General features: G+C 42.4%; 1 protein-coding gene across 2 annotated transcripts in view; it reads right to left on the minus strand.

Moving 5' to 3' along the window:
- Window positions 1-18,832, minus strand: part of tbc1d9 (TBC1 domain family, member 9 (with GRAM domain)) — a 52,583-nt gene that overhangs the window by 4,436 nt on the left and 29,315 nt on the right. For both annotated transcript variants that reach the window (XM_072678524.1, XM_072678523.1), the window contains 14 exons: window positions 18,122-18,328; window positions 16,985-17,158; window positions 14,954-15,104; window positions 13,775-13,989; window positions 13,194-13,311; window positions 12,120-12,405; window positions 11,328-11,457; window positions 11,093-11,191; window positions 9,754-9,822; window positions 6,457-6,697; window positions 4,771-4,836; window positions 3,065-3,151; window positions 2,438-2,506; window positions 360-463 (listed from right to left, as the gene is read on the minus strand). In XM_072678524.1, the coding sequence (XP_072534625.1) occupies window positions 360-463; window positions 2,438-2,506; window positions 3,065-3,151; window positions 4,771-4,836; window positions 6,457-6,697; window positions 9,754-9,822; window positions 11,093-11,191; window positions 11,328-11,457; window positions 12,120-12,405; window positions 13,194-13,311; window positions 13,775-13,989; window positions 14,954-15,104; window positions 16,985-17,158; window positions 18,122-18,328 (2,016 nt within the window). The remainder of the gene's footprint in view (window positions 1-359; window positions 464-2,437; window positions 2,507-3,064; window positions 3,152-4,770; window positions 4,837-6,456; window positions 6,698-9,753; window positions 9,823-11,092; window positions 11,192-11,327; window positions 11,458-12,119; window positions 12,406-13,193; window positions 13,312-13,774; window positions 13,990-14,953; window positions 15,105-16,984; window positions 17,159-18,121; window positions 18,329-18,832) is intronic.

Here is an 18,832-nt window from a genome sequence, read left to right on the forward strand (position 1 = left end):
GCCCAAAACAAACACACCCATGATTAATTAAGAGACTCAGTACATGACTTTTGTGCGCTTCGAGCTGCACAAGGTGAACTTTTCCCATCGTCATGATAGCAAAGAAACACCAACACGCCCAAATCAAGCTGCGTGGTTCACGGCTCGCCAAAACATCGCTAAAACAGGGCCCTCAGATTCAATTGGGGGGCAAAATAACCTGATTAGATAAATTAGGTGTAGGATGGAAACTGGCCTTCCTCAAGGAGAGCTGTGGAAATGGTTAAGCTAATCACGTCCTGAATTAATCCATATTCAGATTTCATATATTGGTCTTGTAGGTTTGGCAGAGTACTGTATCTATGGGATGCTGCATGTACCTGGTTGAGTTTCGGAAGGTTCTTCATGTTCTCCGGCTTGGATTTGGTCTCCTGGTTCCACAGCCGTAAGTAGGTACGGTAGTCTGGCGTGTGCATTTTCTTCACTGCAGTCAGGAAAGAGACAGAGAAGACAAAATCAGGCTCACAGCAGAAATGTGGAACTCAAACTGTGAGCTCAGCAAATACTGTATACACCACCTTCCCATAACCCTGTCCTGACTCTCAGAGTTCAAACTTTAAAAAAGTTATTAAAATATGCTTCCTAACAGTGGAGTAAAAGTGAAAAGGGGATTCCGTCTATGCATATTTTATTAAGTTGCTCTTGTTAAAGTTTAATCCCCCTTCTGCGGACAAAATGAGGCTTTAAACGGATCAAACGAATAGACAGATATTAAACATGGAGGCTACTGGGCAGCACTGAGCAACAGAGGGAAAAAATGTGCTTCTGAGGATTTCATTTCACACACAGCTCGATATTACGGCAAGTCAGCCGCAAGACTGCTCAATCCTGCAGAGGCCTGATGAGTCTAAAGCCTGAACGCATTAATTCATGCATGAAAATTCATAGTCCTTTGGGGGGGGGGGGGCAATTGAGCATATTCGGTTATATGGTGCTGTGCTCATCGCTTTCTTAAAATGGGCAATGAAAAAAGCTTTGTCACAGGATTAAATAGCAATTGAAAAGATCTGTATCACAAATCCTGTTCCAGTAATGCAAAAAATCAATGAATAGAAAAACAGAGCAGTTTGTGGGGAACACCACAAGAGGGCACTAAACATTGCACTCAGTCTAAGAAGAGAGCAAAAAAGAATACAGCTCAGCCAAACGCTCGGATCTGCTCTTCAGAGCTATGAAAGACTATGTCAGAGCTCTGCGTTTAATAAATGGTGTTAAAATAAATGTACTATATAATAATGTGACCTTCCATCAATTTAATCAGAAGCTTATTGTATATACTGTATATGTTGATGATATATACATATATATTAAATAAAGCTGCTGTCTAATGAAACACATGTATCTCAGTGTTGTCCATTTTTAGTTTTCTCCATAATGTGAACCATGTAGCAGCAGTGTGTAGATAATAATGCTCTACATTACTTGTAATAAACTCTATACAGTTCAGAACACCTTTGCTTTTTTCTGTAAAGTCCCCATCTTGGAGATACATGTTTTTATGCATATATAAATGATGCAACTAGCAGAGAAATGATGTGAGGACTGTCTGATTACATAAAAAAACAAGATGATGATGGAAATAAATAAATAAATAAATAAATTACACACACACACACACACACACATATATATATATAATAATATAACATATATATAATAGGTTTTATAGCATATTTCTTTATATATAAAAAAAAGACAAACATGTAAAATATATGTGAACAAAATGCACATAGATATATAAAACGACATGTATATTTATACTGAACTACATATACACTGCCTATAAAAGAATTTACCCTCTTGGGTGTTTTCACCCTTATTTTTTTAATGAATTACCCAATCCCTGTTCATGTGAACTCCCCCACTAGCAAAGCCCCCAACACTATGCAGCAAACTTGCTCAGATCAACAGCTAACAATAGCTAACGACTCGGAGTGATGTGGGGAGGAAGTGCCATTAACCCACCCCTGAGAGAACAAGGCCAACTGTGCTCTTTCAGACTCTGGCTACTGATGGCAAACAGCAGGTCCTTGGACCAGCGATCCTTGGATCAAAGTGGCAGAACCTTAGTCCAGCGGACCACTTAGAGTCTCCGTGGTGAATACAGTTTGGCTCTTCTGACAGTTGACAGAGGTTTTAACTTCGTAGGAATCTGTTTTCACCTTGACATTAAGGAGTTTTTAGTGACAAAAGCCAAATGCTACCGTGCTTCCATTTTAAAAGCAATAAAATGGGAAAATATCCAGGGGGGTGAATATTTTTACAGGCACTGGAAATAATTTGAACGTGAATGTCCGTTTGAGAATAACATGTCCTCTACTATGTACATGAGTGTGTGTATGTAGAGTAGAAGTCCAGTCTAACGTATATGATGATTAGGTGTATGTGGATTTCCTACCTTTTTCATTCTTGAACGTGACCCTGACAAAGCCATCGTCTTTCTCGTTTTTGCCCTTGTGGTCAAGGCCTAGAATAGTGGAGAGGGCACAGGTCAAGAGCAGGACAAACAGTCGCACTTTACTGAAGGGTGGTGTTTATAAGGACACACCACACCACATTTACACAGCCCTTCATGATCATATTTTTTTATTTTGTTTTTATTTATTCCTCTTACAGTAAATAACCAGAATATTTTCTTTATTTAATTTAAATACATCAAAGTCATTCTATTTAATCTACAAAAGGCTGTTGTTAGGCTGTTTTTTTTTTTACTCTGTGAGTCTCCTTGGGGACCCAATTTGCAGAAATACGAATTGATAAGTTGGTTCTGCAGCTTTGCCTTTATGCTGAACGTGTGACTTGGGAGGAACAACAAACGTTTCAGCTTAGCGTGTCATCCTTCCTCTTCAGCTGAAGGATCTGGGCAAACGCTGAGCTTTATGAAACCACATCCAAAACCTTAGCTGCTGAGCAGCTCCAGAGAGCGGACCAAGCACATCTGAGTGCAATAGCTCATCTAGACACGTACAGTATGTTAAACTACAGCATTAGGAGTGCAGCTAGCAGTGTGTGTGTGTAGGCCTACCGTGGGACGTCTCTGGAGTAATGTCCTCAAAGAAGTACTGCGTGGCCTCGAAAGCGGAATCCGGCTCATCCTGTTCGTGATGCAGCTCTGAGAGAGAGAGGGGGAAGAAACTTAATAATTGACCAAGTAAATCCTGAGGGTTTGTTTCTGAGCACACACTTCAGTTCCTTCCATCATATCTACATAAACATACTCACAGTTACATAATAGTTACTGAAAAATGTACCAATTAAGCTCCTCCTATAAAAGCACTCTTTGAATGGGCCCGATTGTCCTACTAGACCACACAAATACAGAGCTCATTTGCTGACTGTGGCCAAAAAGCCCTACTTCCTACTTCGTCAGGTGACTGGTAGGGCTTTCATCTGATGACTCTTCTATGAATATTATGATTGTTACCAGCAGCGCTGCACCGTGGAGCAGTGCACCACCGTTCCTGACTCAGCGAACACTTTCTGAAGGTTATTGACAGTCATATGACATTTGCACTTGCCTGTCTTACCAGCATATTAGCAGCTCTTGGTCATGAAGGCATATATTTGACCATCCCCACCATGACCATATCCAATGAAACGGTTTCTGCCAGGAAGAACTTAATAAATAAAGTTTAGTAAAAATGTTCAAAAGGTCAAGGTGAGATCTGGATGACCAAGAGCTGCTCATATGCTGGTAGGACAGGCAAGTCCAAATGTCATATGACTGCCATTTGGTTGAAGATGCCTTTTTAATATCGGTGCTATGTATCATTGCAGTCAATGGCAGTCTGCAACGGTTGGGGTGTCCAAACTTTTGCACAGACCACATTGTTTATTTTGTTATAAGAGAGTAACTGTGCAATTAGGATTGGCTGAACATATCTGCAGATATTTACAATGGCTTGGTGTTTCACTTCTGCGTAAATGGTCCAAAAAAAATCCGTGCCGTGCATTAGCTTAATGCTTACCAAAATCCCATAGGGGTGCTAACAGAAATTAGCATTATTAGCAAGTGCAGAGGTGGTTTATTTTTTTTACATTTATTTGACACGGTTTTGACAATAATTGTCAACTTTATTGCGAACTGAAGGCCTAGCTGTAATGGTCACCACTAAACAACAGTCTCTATGAAAGAATGCATTTGTGGGCGGAGCATGAATGGGTCAACTTGTAGTGGCGGCTAAACAATTGGCCATTAGATCAATGCCTGGAAAATACGCCAGCAGTTTAAGCTGCTTGTGGCATCCCAGGCCTCTCTCGTATTTACTCTCCACCATATGTTCCATTCAGAAATGCCTGTTTGAGGAGAGGAGAGGCCGTGATAAGAGGGCCGTGCGGTGTGTTGTGTTGACACTGCACCAAGCTGTGAACGGAGGGAAAAACCAACTTGATTTTGTAGCAGAAAAGCACTTCAAACTAAGGGAGTTTGTATTCAGGAGGTTAGTTCTCTCCCCTGGCGTGCTGGGTGCTGACACCACGAGTCTTCAGAATGAGACAGAGCGTAAGAGAAAGCCAGCGGGAGAGAGAGAGAGAGAGAGAGAGAGAGACAGAAGAGGAAGACAGTTGCTCTACATAACCAACCAAGAGGGAAGGAAAGATGGGGAAAACGAGCAGCCTCGCTCAGTCTCATTTCTGCTTTCTGGGACAAAAAAGAAGCACGAACAAGGCCAGGACACTCACGCATCTACGAGTCATGCATGGATATGCAGAAACACACACACACACACTCACCTGGAAGTACGTGCATCTTATAGAGGAGTTTTAGTTTCTCAGTCAGGTCACCATGGCACAGAACACCTACAACACAAAGTGAGCAAGTCAGACACTGCAGCTGCACACATGAAAAAGTAAACACTGCCTCAGATACATCAGGGTTTACAAGCAAAGCACAAGTCATTTAAAGCAACATTATGAAGCTTCAGAATCATACAGATGCTCCACTGACTGTAATAGGGAGACTAGCGTCCCTATTGTTGCCACTCCGGGCCGGGACGCTGCTCCTGCACTGCGTAACTTGAAGTGGTGAAGTGGGCAGGAAAACGCTCAGGAGAACTGTGTAATGCTGCGTAACCCGAGTCATATTAGTGTCAAATCCTGTAGTATTACTCTACAGCCTCAGTCCACATGCTTCTCTCATTTTCTCACTCTCAGCTTGTCCAGAAATGCATGTGTAAAGCGTGTGAATTACATTTACAGACTGTAGCCTACAGTCGATTTAAGCCCCTGCCATACATGCTCATGGTACACTCCTTAAACAATGCGGCAAAAATATCGCTCTCTTGCATTTTAATGGCTGCTAATGTGCTAAACTGATGTAGCATCACCAGCACTACATTTTAGTGATGTTTAGTGTTGGGGTTTGGAAAATCTGGGTCAATGCAGAGAGTCAGTATTTTTCTACACACCTATTTACAACCCTGTTATTTTACCTCTGAGTGGAACAAGCTCAAGGGCTCATGACAAAAAAGCACTGCTTTTATTGGCTGGTTTACAGCACCCTGACAGTAGCCACATCACATTAGCCATGCAGCACAGCACAGCTTAGCCTAGCCTAGCCTAGCTCTGTAACAAAAACAAATCATTTTTTGTAATTATTTTCAATTATTTGCTTATTATATGCTTAGCAACCAGTCGGACTAGTCTTCCTTCTCCATTCAGCTTCGCATTGGCTTTTAGCCTTCTTTGGCTTCTGTCATGCCTGTCCCTGTTTTGTGTCACCATGTGCTCTCAAACTTCTTGTCTGTCTTAGTCCCTCCTGTTCATCAGTGTTCCCACCTGTGCCTCCTCTGTAGCCACGCTCCCTTGTTAGTCCCAGGTGTCCTTTGTTAGTCCCTGTATAAGTACCTCTTTGATTGCGCATTCCCTTGTCTAGTCTTGTACGTGATCATGATGGTTCACAGTGGTTTTGCTCGGCTTGTTTTGTTCTGGTTTTGGCTGTTTCTTGTCTCTCCTTGTTCTGTTTGGTTTTAACTTCATTAAAAACCTGCATTTATGTCCACCTCCGCCTCCAAGCTCCACACACTGTGACAGCTTCAGCCATTCAGCAGCCGTTAAGTTCAGCCTCAAAAGGCTTTCCCTAGTGGGCTGGGTTTACGTAAATTTTGGGGGCGTAAGTAAAATGAGCCAGGAATTGCCTAATTTGAGGTAACGTGCTTTACGTATGCACATCGACTTTAATTTGATGACTGTTTCATACAGTTTTAGGGTTTTTTAGGGAACTGTCAATACTCATCTATGCTAGCATATCTGCAGTTAGGATCTCCATTCTAGGGCACCTTTTAAAGTAGTTGTCCATAAGCACATTGTATTGTGTTGGTTTCTGGCAAACTGACTGCTTCCACACGTTTGACACATCTGAAGTGTCCACACACTTATAAAGACCTAGATTCACACAGCACATTCCTGCCCGACACTCACCCAGGCCGGTGATGAACTCTCTGAAGTTGATGAGTGCGTCAGCGTTCTGGTCGAGCAGGCGGAAGAAGCGCATGGCCAGGCTGTCGGTGTGTGTGCCACTGGCCCAGGAGAAGAGCACAGTGAACAGGCCTTTAAACTGCTCCAGGTCCATGCGGTACTGCTCCAGGTAGGGTAGGCTGGGGTCGTGGCGGTCCATGGGGTTACTTGTGCCCCCCCAGTAACAGCTGGTCAAGTGTTCAGCCTGGGGAGTAACCAGAGGAGGGGCAAAGACATTGAAGACATGAAGCGTTTAATCAAGAACTTTCAACTGTGAAGATCACACCAGTCACACAGGGTACGAAGCACACAGCCCCATAATGGCTGTTCAAAATCGGACATCAAAGTAAAACCAAACCAGGCCTGGCTGGCTGACTCCATTGGGTCTGATAAAAACTGTTGGATATTGTCCCTTTCCATTGAAAAACATGTATCTCCAAATTTGCAACTTTACAGCATGAGGGAAAAACATTCTTAACTTTCATTGGAAGTCAACGTAAAAAAAAATAATCTGAATTATTTTAGAGGATTTCTATTGGTCCAATAATCCTTCTTTCATTATACATTGTGTAAAGAAGCTACATGGTTCAAACAATGGAGAAAACTAAAAACTCCATTGTCTGCACCTTTTTCATTGGACAGCAGAAATATGCAGCCACAATTCTGTGGCCGTCACACAATAACCTTGTATCTCTATTTTTGTCATTTTTGGTTTTGAATCTGAATCTGGCTCTTGTTCTTTATATTGTATCAACATTTCATGATGAATAGACCAATAAAATGTCTCCAAAAATATCTTTTTTACACTGATTTCCACTGAAAGTCTCCTGTAAAGTTGCTATTTTGAGGTTATAAGATTATGGCATGAGAAGGACAAATTGTACCCCAATTAAATGAACAGAATTGCATCAATAAATGGAGGAAAATATAGTAAAGCACTGAACAAAACCTTAATGCTGTCATTAGTGCACTATAGGAATACACAATATTGTTATGGTCATGTATGAATCATATTATATGATTTGCTATTTGCCGGTAATTGCTTAAAAGAAAAATTAGCATTGGTTTGGACATCGGATTTGATGTATTAACTGAAATCCACTGTCAGAGCACCATCTACCCACCCGGAGACAGCATGGCCAATTGTGCCCTCTCGGACTCCGGCAGCTGATGGCGAAGCAGCATGGCTCAGGATTCGAACTCGCAACCCCTGGGCCATAGTGGCAGGGCATAGTAGATCGCTACGCCACTCTGAGCCACGCTGACTCACTCCAAAGCCACCCCTAAAATGTAATATTTAATTTTCTCTCATTTCAGAAATAGTAAAAGCTTCCTGAGCCAGTGTGAAGCTTTAGGTGGGTGTGCTTCCAGACTTCCAGTCTAATAAGATCCTTCTCCATGCAAGAAGACTTGCAAAGGCAAAACGCATCTCTAACTGCATTAACCTCCAAGTTAGGCTCAATTTGAATACATTGGCCCAAAACTCAGATAATCCCAGAACATTTCAGATGGGTCAGCACTGGTAGACTAACAGCACTCACACACTTTTTAGTCCCAAATTACACATTTTATTCATGTTTAAATATTGTCAGATAATTACTGGAAAATTTGTAAATATACTGGATATCACAATTGTCCCACAACTCCCATACCGGTGCATCCGGTGCATATTGGTCCCATTTTCCCTGTGAACTATCAACCCAAAGTTCTTCATTCCTAGTTAGTGTCTGATAGCACCGTCCTCCATAGCGCCAGGCTGTGGAGTAACAGCAGCAATATTTTGTGGAGTTAAGTGGGCTTATGAAGGTATAAATCGCAGTGTGGGAAAGAGCCAGAAGGGAGCTGTAAGCATCTCAGTGGCCCATAACTGAGTGTGTGGCAGCTAATGGCCAATGATGGAGAGCTGGGGAAGAGAAGGGTGGAGCATGAAGTCAAACTGTAACTCACTCACTAATACAGACCATGCCCCCCAGCTGCCTCTTCAGCCCCAGAATGATGGATAGCATCTCCATCAAACTCTCTCTCCAACACACACGTGTGCAGGCTGCTACTGACTGTCCTGTGAGCAGTGTTGGGGAAAACTACTAGCTGTTTAACTACTTCATATACAGTACGTACAGTCTGTGGAGAGCTGAGGGTTTAGACACAGAAATAGTTCAGCAATCTTCTACCTAAACCGCAGATGATTGGCCAGGACAAGTTTGTTTGATCTGGTCTGGAGCTACAAGCTAACAAGTAATGGAGGCTTATCCTAGCAATTAGCATCATGCAGATGCTAATTGCTTAACAATTCAACATAGTTTAAAGTAAGTGGGCACGTACACTATATTGACAAAAGTATTGGGACACATGTTCATTCATTGTTTCTTCCGAAAATCAAGAGTATTAAAAAGAGCTTATCCTACTTTTGTTGGAGTAACTGTCTCTACTGTCCAGGGAAGAAGACTTTCTACTAGACTTTGGAGGAACATTGCTGTGAGGATTTGATTTAAAGAGCATAATGAAGTCTGGATGTTGGATGATGATCACAACCCCACCTCATGCCCAACTCCCCAGCTCATTTCAGAAGTATTGGATGGAGCACCAACCATCATTCCAGAGAACACAGTTCTTCCACTGCTCCACAGCTTAATGCTGGGGGGCTTTATACACTTCTAGCCCATACCTAGCATTAGGCAGCATAGTCCCAATAGGTTCATGTTTGTTTAGCTCCAGAGAGTCCTATTCTATTGGCAGTACTTCTCAACAGGGACTAGACAAGCTGTGTGTATCAACATCTGTATTAGCAATGTATGCAACTCAAAGTAGCTAAATGCATTCATTAGAAGGGGTGTCCACAAACATTTGGAAATACAGTGCATTTAGGCATGCAGTTTGCATAATGCTAACAGGGGTATAAACGTCCATCACTTCTTTATTTAATTTTCATGAAACTATGCCATCTAGTTCTGCGCTATACAAAATGATGAGGTCAAGCAGTATTATGCAAGAATTGATACTTGCTGCTCCTGGGCTCCCCCTACAGTAGGGGAGAGTAATTTACTTTTACACCACTGCCATAAATACAAATCAAGCTGGACATGTGCATTTGTTGACAAGCTGAGAGATGCAGAACGGCCTCTGAAAGTGAAAGAAGCATGTGGACTGAGGTGGCATGATTTTAAAGCTGATATTTTAAGGTACAGCTGCTATATAATGTTGCTATAAAGCACATATTATTTACATTATGAAGGTGGTCCACCAACACTGGTCTTGACATACCTTAAAGAGTGAGTAAAGTTCCTCCAGTTCATCAATTGTAAAGGACGTCTCTGTTACAATGGTGCGAACCTGCAGAACAGGGGAGATTGTGGGTGAAAGAATGCATCAGATAAGGACAGAAGATACTATCCATTGCATATTGAAACTTGTGTGTTTACCTAAAGAGCCAAGTTGTCCATACTTAAAAAAACTAACACCTGCCGTCATCACTGGTGACAGGAGCCAGTGAGTACTGTAATGTAATGTGCATTTACTGTCATTTATACTCAGTATGATGGAATTCTCCTCTATTTCAGAGGAAATAGTCAGATATGACCCTGGAGCAGAGAGAGTTAAGGGTCTTGCTCAAGGGCTCAAACAGTGGCAGCTCAGAGGAATTTGGTATAGAAACCACAACCTAGTGATCAATTACCTAGTGCTGTAACCAATGAGCCACCACTGCCCACGAACACAGCCGAACAGGAACTTGAACCCTGGACCCTGAGATTAAAAATCCAATGCTATGTTGACTGAGCTATCCAGGCCCATGTGCTTGGAGACAAAAAGAGCTTGGAAGGACTGTGTATAACAGTGGGCACTGGCTGTTTTATCCTGCTGTTGGAGGAATTGGAAATTGAGTTTCGTGTGTAGTCATTTACAGAAAAGGACATCTGTCTATTAAAGGATTAAAAATAAACTTTTTTAAGCCTTTTTAATGCCTGTATTTATGAGTGCACATCCACACTGTACCAAATCCACACTGACTAACACCACATTCTGAGACTACAACTAAAATTAGCACCTAATGAAAATGGCCCATTAGGCACATTAGGCGCATGATCCCCGATAGATAGATAAATACATAAAACAAAAAGTCATGTAAAGAAATATTACATAAGAGCGGACTTTTCTAAACCTTCAGAGCAGTCGCAGTCCTGGTGTTTATGACTGGTAGCAAATGGGAGCTTCCCCTGTTCCTGAGGGAATTCACACAGTGTTGACTCTGTGTGTGTGTGAGTGTGTGTATAGTAACAGCTTCATGATCATGTGCTTGGAGACAAAAGCACAACACAAGTGTGTGTGTATGGAGTCTATTCTTCACCCTAAATCACCGACATCAGCTAACAGGAGCGCCTCAGTCCACTTGTGTCTAATTAAAGCTTTTCAGCTTGGAGGATTGGAGTGCCAAATAAATTGGCATTGCTGTATCTACGGAAAATTGGCCATGGATGCTTTTCCAGGATAAAAAAAACATCACTTTTAGACTATATTCCAACATCAAACAGTGTAGAATTATATATATATATATATATATATATATATATATATATATATATATATATATGGATAGGGTCATTACCACGTTGCGCTTAGTGGTGTCCTCGATGGTCTGGATGACCCTGAGCCTCTGTTTGAAGCGCATTTGCTCAATCACATCTGCTCGAATGAAGCCAAATTTCTGTAAATGTCAAAGAGAGAAGGAGGGGAGTGAGACATGAGGAGGGGAAAAGAGAGACATCCAGTCAACTGAGAACGGATCAATGTAATCTGCCTGCAACCGCTTAGCACTTAGCTAAACAAAAGCAACTGCACACCTCATAGGAGCCGCGGACCAGTTTGAAGATGTCCACCTCAGGATGAGGCTCTCCATCGTCTGTGAGGAGGGAGTGGAGATGTGGGATTGGTGGCAGGGTGCTGTCCTTATTGGTCACACTGTCCAGATACCTATATACACACATACAATGATTTTCTATGTATTTAATGCTACACTTACAACAAACATCAGTAAGATCATGAAATTCAAACTATATAGTGCACTATTTTGGGATATGTGGGAAACTATATAGTGCACTCTTTTGGGATATGTGGGATAATACACAGTTCACTATTTTGGGATATGTGGGATAATACACAGTTCACTATTTTGGGATATGTGGGATAATACACAGTTCACTATTTTGGGATATGTGGGAAACTATATAGTGCACTCTTTTGGGATATATGGGATAATACACAGTTCACTATTTTGGGATATGTGGGATAATACACAGTGCACTATTTTGCAATCTGCAGGAAACTCTATAGTGCACTATTTTGGGATCTGCAGGAAACTCTATAGTGCACTATTTTGGTATATGTGGGAAACTACATAGTGCACTATTATGTGGGAAACTACATAGTGCACTATTTTGGGATCTGCAGGAAACTACATAGTGCACTATTCTGGACTGCTTTGGGCTGGGTGTGTAATGATATCCTATTCACTAGAGAATGCACTATTTTGGGCTGTGTAGGAATTACATAATGCACTATTTTTGACTCAGGTACAAAACCATACCCAATTCACTAATCTACACAACACTGCGCTAATCTTCTGTCTCCCTGACCTGCCCAACACCGTCATGGCCTCTCCATCATCTTTGCAGTTGAGAAGCTGGTGAATATTGGCGTCCAGGACAGACAATGCCAGCTGGAAGATGAGTTTGATGCCCTCGTAGAAGAAGCAGTCCACCACCACCACAGCGCTTTCGAAGGGCATGACAGACAGGAAGAGTGTGAGGAACCAGGACAGAGAGATGGTGGAGATCACACCCAGCTCCTGCATGCAGTCATACAGCTGAGGCACGTAGACACGAGCGAGCTCCTCAAACACACCCTGATCTACTAACGCACCTGAGGGGAGAAGACCCACAAACACATAAAGGGCGGCATAAGACTGCTGATTAAGATCTGCATTTACCAGACATAAACATTTAGCATCACATAATCAATGCTAGACTACATTAATAAGAATTTTTAGATGGTGCAAATTTGATAATGCAGCCTGCTGTACTGTGAAGACACCTGTGGGCTGGCCTAAAGGCAAGCTGCTTTTATTATTAATTTATTAATTAGTTCAAACTTTTGGACAGAAGTATTGGGACACCTGCTCATTCATTGTTTCTTCCAAACTCAAGGGTATTAAGAGTTTTTTGCTTCTGTTAAAGTAAGTTGAAGGTGTTCTACTAGATTTTGGAGCATTGCTGTGAGTATTTGATTGCATTCAGCGAAAAGAGTTACTACTGAGATCAGGATGTCGGATGGTCACTACCATACCTCATCCCCAAACCCTCCTCAACTCATTCTAGAGAACAAAGTCCCACGGCTTTATAACCCACTAGCCCTCTAGCCAACAGCTTCATGTTTATCTGCTCTAGGGAGTCCTATTCTATTGGTAATACTTCTCTACAGGGACTAGACAAGGTGTGTGTGTGCATTTGCACATCTGTATCAGCAATGCGTGCAACTTGAAGTAGCTGAATGCCTTCATTAGAAAGGGTGTCCACAAACATTTGGACATATAGTGTATAATGTGATTAAAACTTAACACATGCAGAACTACCAGTGTCCATAAGTGTGTTTTTTGTGTCTGCAGTGAATTGATCATCATCATCATCATCATCATCATCATCATCACTGACCGACAACTCTGGTGTTGTAGTAGTCCGGCAGCATCCGCTCACACAGCGCCACCAGCAGCCAGAACGCCTCCTCCTCTTTAGCATAGAGCAGCAGAACTGATGTCACGATGTTCATCGCCTGGCCAGAGACAACAACTCTGTCTATACACCACCAACACTGCTCCCATCTACTGTGTGTGTGTGTGTGTGTGTGTGCATAGCAGTTTCTGCAGAAAGTGCATGCAAAGGGTTGGGGTTTGCTTGCAGGTGAAGGTAGTCAGTGTAATACTGGGTGAAGGTGCATGTGGGTTTGTAACCAGTGGTGGTGGTGGTGTAGTGGAAGGCACAGGACACACGCCATAAGCACACATGCTATTAACCAAAATGAGTGTGTGTCTGTGTGTGTGTGTGTGTGTGTTTGTTTGTTTTCATACATTAAAAAAATAACCTTGCACTTGCACCATTTCCAAGACCCCAATTACACATGGTCTCATATGTCCTATTTGTCCCATATATACATGTCTACAGTTGTGGTTGGAAGTTTACATACTCTCACCATGGATATGAATCTCACGTGTGTGTGTGTGTGTGTGTGTGTGTACCTGGCAGTAGCCAATGTTGGGGTTGCGGAAGGCGTACGCAGTCAGAACTCTCCTGAGGGCAGCGATGCCCATCTCATTCTGAAAGGCCGGATGCTCCGGGAGCGAGCGGTGAAGATCCCGCTCTATCTCCTCAGTAGCCAGATTATACTTCCCCATAGACTTCTCCACCAAATCCTCATAATAACCCGGGTGAGTGGCCATCTCATTAATCGCCCCTGTGCACACAACACACAAACACACACACACACACATTAGTTTCAGCCTTGTCATGTAAACAGGAAATGGTTTTAAGTCAAAGAGTTGACTGTGCGTGTGTGTGTGCGAGTGTGTGTACTATTATGACAAGCACACAGAGAAAGTAGGCCAACAGGTGGGTGTAACCATGCATGCAGTGGTGTGTGTATATACATGAAAATAGATCAAACGAGTGTGTAAAAGCAGATAAACACTGTGGCCAGTTCCTCCTCCCATTTAAACTCAATTTACTGAAAATCACTACAGATTCTCCAGCAATTTAAGAACTGCAGAAGGAAAATATGTTAGACTAAGGCTCAAAGTCAAAGTCTGAGTCAAGTCAAAGTCAACTTTATCATCATTCCTTCTCAACACAGGAGTGTTCAGGTAGAAAGCCACCCAAAGACACACAGAGCACCATGGTTCCTACTTTCAGGTAGTTTGGCGGCTGCTATGGTGTTGCTAGGAGGTTGGCAAGGTTTCCCAAATTAATGGACCAATAGAAATGCTCCAAAATGACCTTGAACCCAATCCTTTTACACTGACTTCCACTGAAAGTTTCGTAATACTTGTGGAAAGTTGCCATTTTGAAGATACAAGGGTTTTGTTGGACAGATATCTATATTAAAACTTGTGTTTTATATATATATATATATATATATATACACACACACACACATCTGTCCAACTGGACTTTCCACTTGCATTCAAGTCACAAAGGCCTTGCTAATTTGTTAAAAACTGTTAAAAAAATATTTATGCTGATTCGTGACCTGAAACCAAGCAATAAATAAATTCTATGCAAATGCAATAGTTCTGTACATACTCACATATAGTACACATGTGTGCTCTAGTAATCTTCTGTGAGCAGCATGAACACACTCCTTGGTGTGTGTGAGGCTGTGTGTGTGTGTGTGTGTATGAATGGAAGTGCATTTGTCTTACCAGAGAACAGCAACCACAGCTCTCCTCTCATGTTCTCTGGGATGCCTTTGAGCACCAGCTCTTTGGTCTTCTCAGTGCGATACATACACACTCCCTGCCCATACTCCGCAAAGTGATTCTTCCAGGCCTGCTCCTTCAGAAACTCCTTAGCCTGAACACACATTAGCGCACACACATGAACACACACAGAGTTACACAACAGGGGCTTTCATTTAGCTGCAGTACCCCACAGCAGTCTTGCCTTTAAAGTTAGCTATTAGACCAAATTTAGATTTTTGTGTTGACCTGGTTTTAGATACTTCTGCACTTGGTCTTGTCTCGGTCTCGATCATTTCCTTTTGAAGTTAGTGGTTAGTAACAGTAGAAAACTAGGCTGTCAAAGTTAATGTGCTAATAAAAAAGTTAAGGTGATAAATTAGAACGACATGACAAGTTTTAACATTGAAGTGCTGGCTGTATGTTGCGAAGAAAAATATAGAAATTTTGAGTGTAGCCCTCAAATACAGCCTGTTTGGCCTTTAAAGCAACACTGCGTGGCTCCAATTCCCCTCTAAACAACCTCCACTGTAACAAGAATACATGAACTGTATGAAAGACAGCGAGAGGCAGAACTATTGACTGTATTACATATAAAAAACTCAAACTAAACCCCTGTAGTCGTGCAGCATCACTTCTAGGAGAAAATATTCAACTGTCATCATCCCAGAATCATAATCCCATAATCTCCATTATTTGTGCACTACTGGCTCTATAATGGCGCATAGTGCTTGGACCCCTGTGATTGCCACTCGCGATGGTGTATACTCAACTCTCATAGCAGCACTGACATCACACAGAAATCTGAAATTGAAAGTTTTCTATCTCTGCCATAACATTAGTACCACTGAAAGGTAATACATTTCAAATACATTGATTATCTATATCAACAGTGGGATCTGTCAAGGGATGGGATCTATTAGGCAGGAGGTAACGGTCAGTTCCCGAGGGCGATGAAGGTGTTAGAAGGAGGAAAAATTGGCAAGCGTAAGAATCTGAGACACTTTACAAAACTGTAATGGCTAAATGACTGGGTCAGAACATCTGCAAAACATCAGGCAGGTGGTGATGTTTTTTTTTTTTTTTTTTGGTATGCAGTGGTCAGCATATGTGCTCCAAGAAAAGACAACCAGTGAACCGGCAACAGGGTCATGATTACCTATGGCTCACTGGTACAATTAATGGAGGTCCCACCTCACAACTTACAGGGCTTACAGGATCTGCTGTTAATGCCTTTGTGCCAGATACCACAGGGCAAGTCCATGCCTCGAAATGATCAGATCTGTTTAGGCAGGTGCTAATGTTATGGCTGGTTGAAAATATATCAACAATTTTAATGATCATTTACGCTTGACGGCCATATCACAGAACATTATGAGGTCTTACGCTCACTGCTCATTAGCATAACACTGCATGTGATAATACTGGATGTTAATATGGCTACGATTAATTGCCTGTAGGTTCAGGAGCAGTGGCTGAGCAAGGCCATGTAGCACATTTATATGGGAGCTTTTATAGAATACTTGAACACTTGCTGCTTTGGTCCACTTACTCCCTTTCACTCTCTCTTACTCTCTCTCTCTCCACTCACCCACTCAGGTCAGTCCTTGAACTTGAACTTCTGTGCACATGTATGAGTGTGTGAATGTGTGAGTGTGTGTATGGACAGAGTTGAAAGCCTTACAGAGGCTGGCTTTACTATGTTACACATACATGCTTTACATGTAGGTATAGGTCATTCTATCATTCTGCACAGGTTTTAATGTTTAAGGTCCCAGATGTTTTATATAGTATTATATTGCATTTATATAATTTTGATTGTATTATTTAATTCATTTTTTTATTTTGAAATTAGTTTCCAGGTTTGGGAATTTGCCAAGTGCTGACTTGTCCAATCTGTTTTAATCTCCTGTCAAATTAGTTTTACAACTTACAGCTTTATTATACCTATAAACCTTCCCATTATTATTTCTGTAATGGAGTATGTGTGTGTACCAGTTTGGGGTTGAACTCCTCGGGTGAGCGCCGACGGTACATGGTCATGAGGGCCTGTGTTGCCGTGGGAACGCTGTTGTCGTTGAGGTTGAACTGGCGCTCGCTCTCGCCCTCTGAGCCGAGACTGCTGCGCTGAGGACTGCAGGAAAGCAGACTGCCCTGCTGGGAGTACACCTGGACACACACACACACACACACATACACGTACAAGCATACGCATACATTAGTATACATAAATAAATGAAGTCATTACTACAGAACTACAGAGACAGCAAAGACAAACACATGTTTACTGTAAAAGGTCCATTGTAAAATGGTCAGTGTAACAATAGCACAGCTGTACCATGAGTTTAACACAGAGTAAGCTACATTACACACTGACGTGTCATATGTCATGGAACAGGAACTAGTTATCGTGGCCTGCATTCAGTGTGGATGTGATTTCTGCCACAGTCGCTTGTCTCTTTGTACGGACAATTCTAGCCAAACGGCACCGGTCACTATCATTACCGTCCACTGTGGGTGGTAATGCCTTCTATTTATTTATTTATTTATTTTTCTCCCCCCCCCCCCCCCCCCAATTCTCCCGACACTAGGAGGGGAAGGACTTAACAAGCCAGTAACAAGCCAGTCACCATCTCCTTCTCTAACTGCCACCTATGCTCCATCAACAGTCAGACGATGCACTCAGAGGAAAGCATCGGGTCCCCAGCTCTGCCACACCAGCTAACAAACGCATGCCGGCCAACAAGGCTTAAGAGTGATGAGGGGAGAGAGTGCCATCTATCCACATGAAGAGAGCACGGCCAATTGTGCCCTCTCCGACTCCTGCCGTGGATGACAAAGCAGCATAGACCGGGATTAGAACTCACAACCCCTTAGGAGGGTCATGGTAAAGCCATCTATGACGTATTCCCGCACAATTTCAGAAATGGAGTGGCCTATCCATCTGGCACCCACTTTCAGGCCTCGCTCGAACTCCGACAACTCACACGATGGCATGTCAGTGTACGCACTGTGTATTTTAGTGGGGGGGGTGCAAGCAGTGACTCTTGATCGAAGCTCTGAGACCGCACTTTACAAAGCGAACAGATGCGGATGACGCAGAAAAGGCAGATGATAATTATGGGGTCCAACCTCATCATCAGAGCTGTTGAGGCTGCCTGTGATCTCCCTCTCAAAGTAGATCTTGGAGGAGGTCTGCTGCAGGAAGTCAGAGATTCGCTGCACCAGGAAGTCTCTGTCTTTCAGGTTGGCGAACAGGAAGGTCATTCGGTTCTTGGTGCTGATGGACAAGGGGCTGGGAAGGACGTTGGAGCTGTCCGCCTTCTCCACGATAGTCACCTGAAGAAGATGTTGAAGGAGATGTTGGATAACTTAACTTATGGCTTATTTCTTTTGTAAAACAGCAATAACATACAAACTGATAAAAAACCCCCACCAATGTTCATAAACGTCACATGCTTTTCCAGGGCTTGTATGCATACATTTGTATAGTAGGAGTGCCTACCTGCCCTGCCAGTGTTAGGTGACATGCCCAAGTCACAAAACAGGGCATTCAAGACACTGTTTAGATTCGGCTTGACTTTCTACATCACAGGCCCACAGCCACCCAATGCGTTTTGCTTTGAAAATGTACTGCAGACACCAGAGAAAGAGGCGAACTCAAGGTGAAGTAAATGTTAGATAGCTAGTGCAAACAAGGACAAATGAGAATCGCTGTTTTTCTTTCTGCTTAAAGAGCCCTTTTATTAAACACGTTTATTTTTTAAGAGTGTTATTGTACGGTCTAAACATGCTTTAAATGTAATTTCATAAAACTATGAAATTTCAATAAACTAACAGAAA

The sequence above is a fragment of the Salminus brasiliensis genome, chromosome 4 (assembly GCF_030463535.1).
Source record: "Salminus brasiliensis chromosome 4, fSalBra1.hap2, whole genome shotgun sequence".
NCBI classification, from domain to species: Eukaryota; Metazoa; Chordata; class Actinopteri; order Characiformes; family Bryconidae; genus Salminus; species Salminus brasiliensis.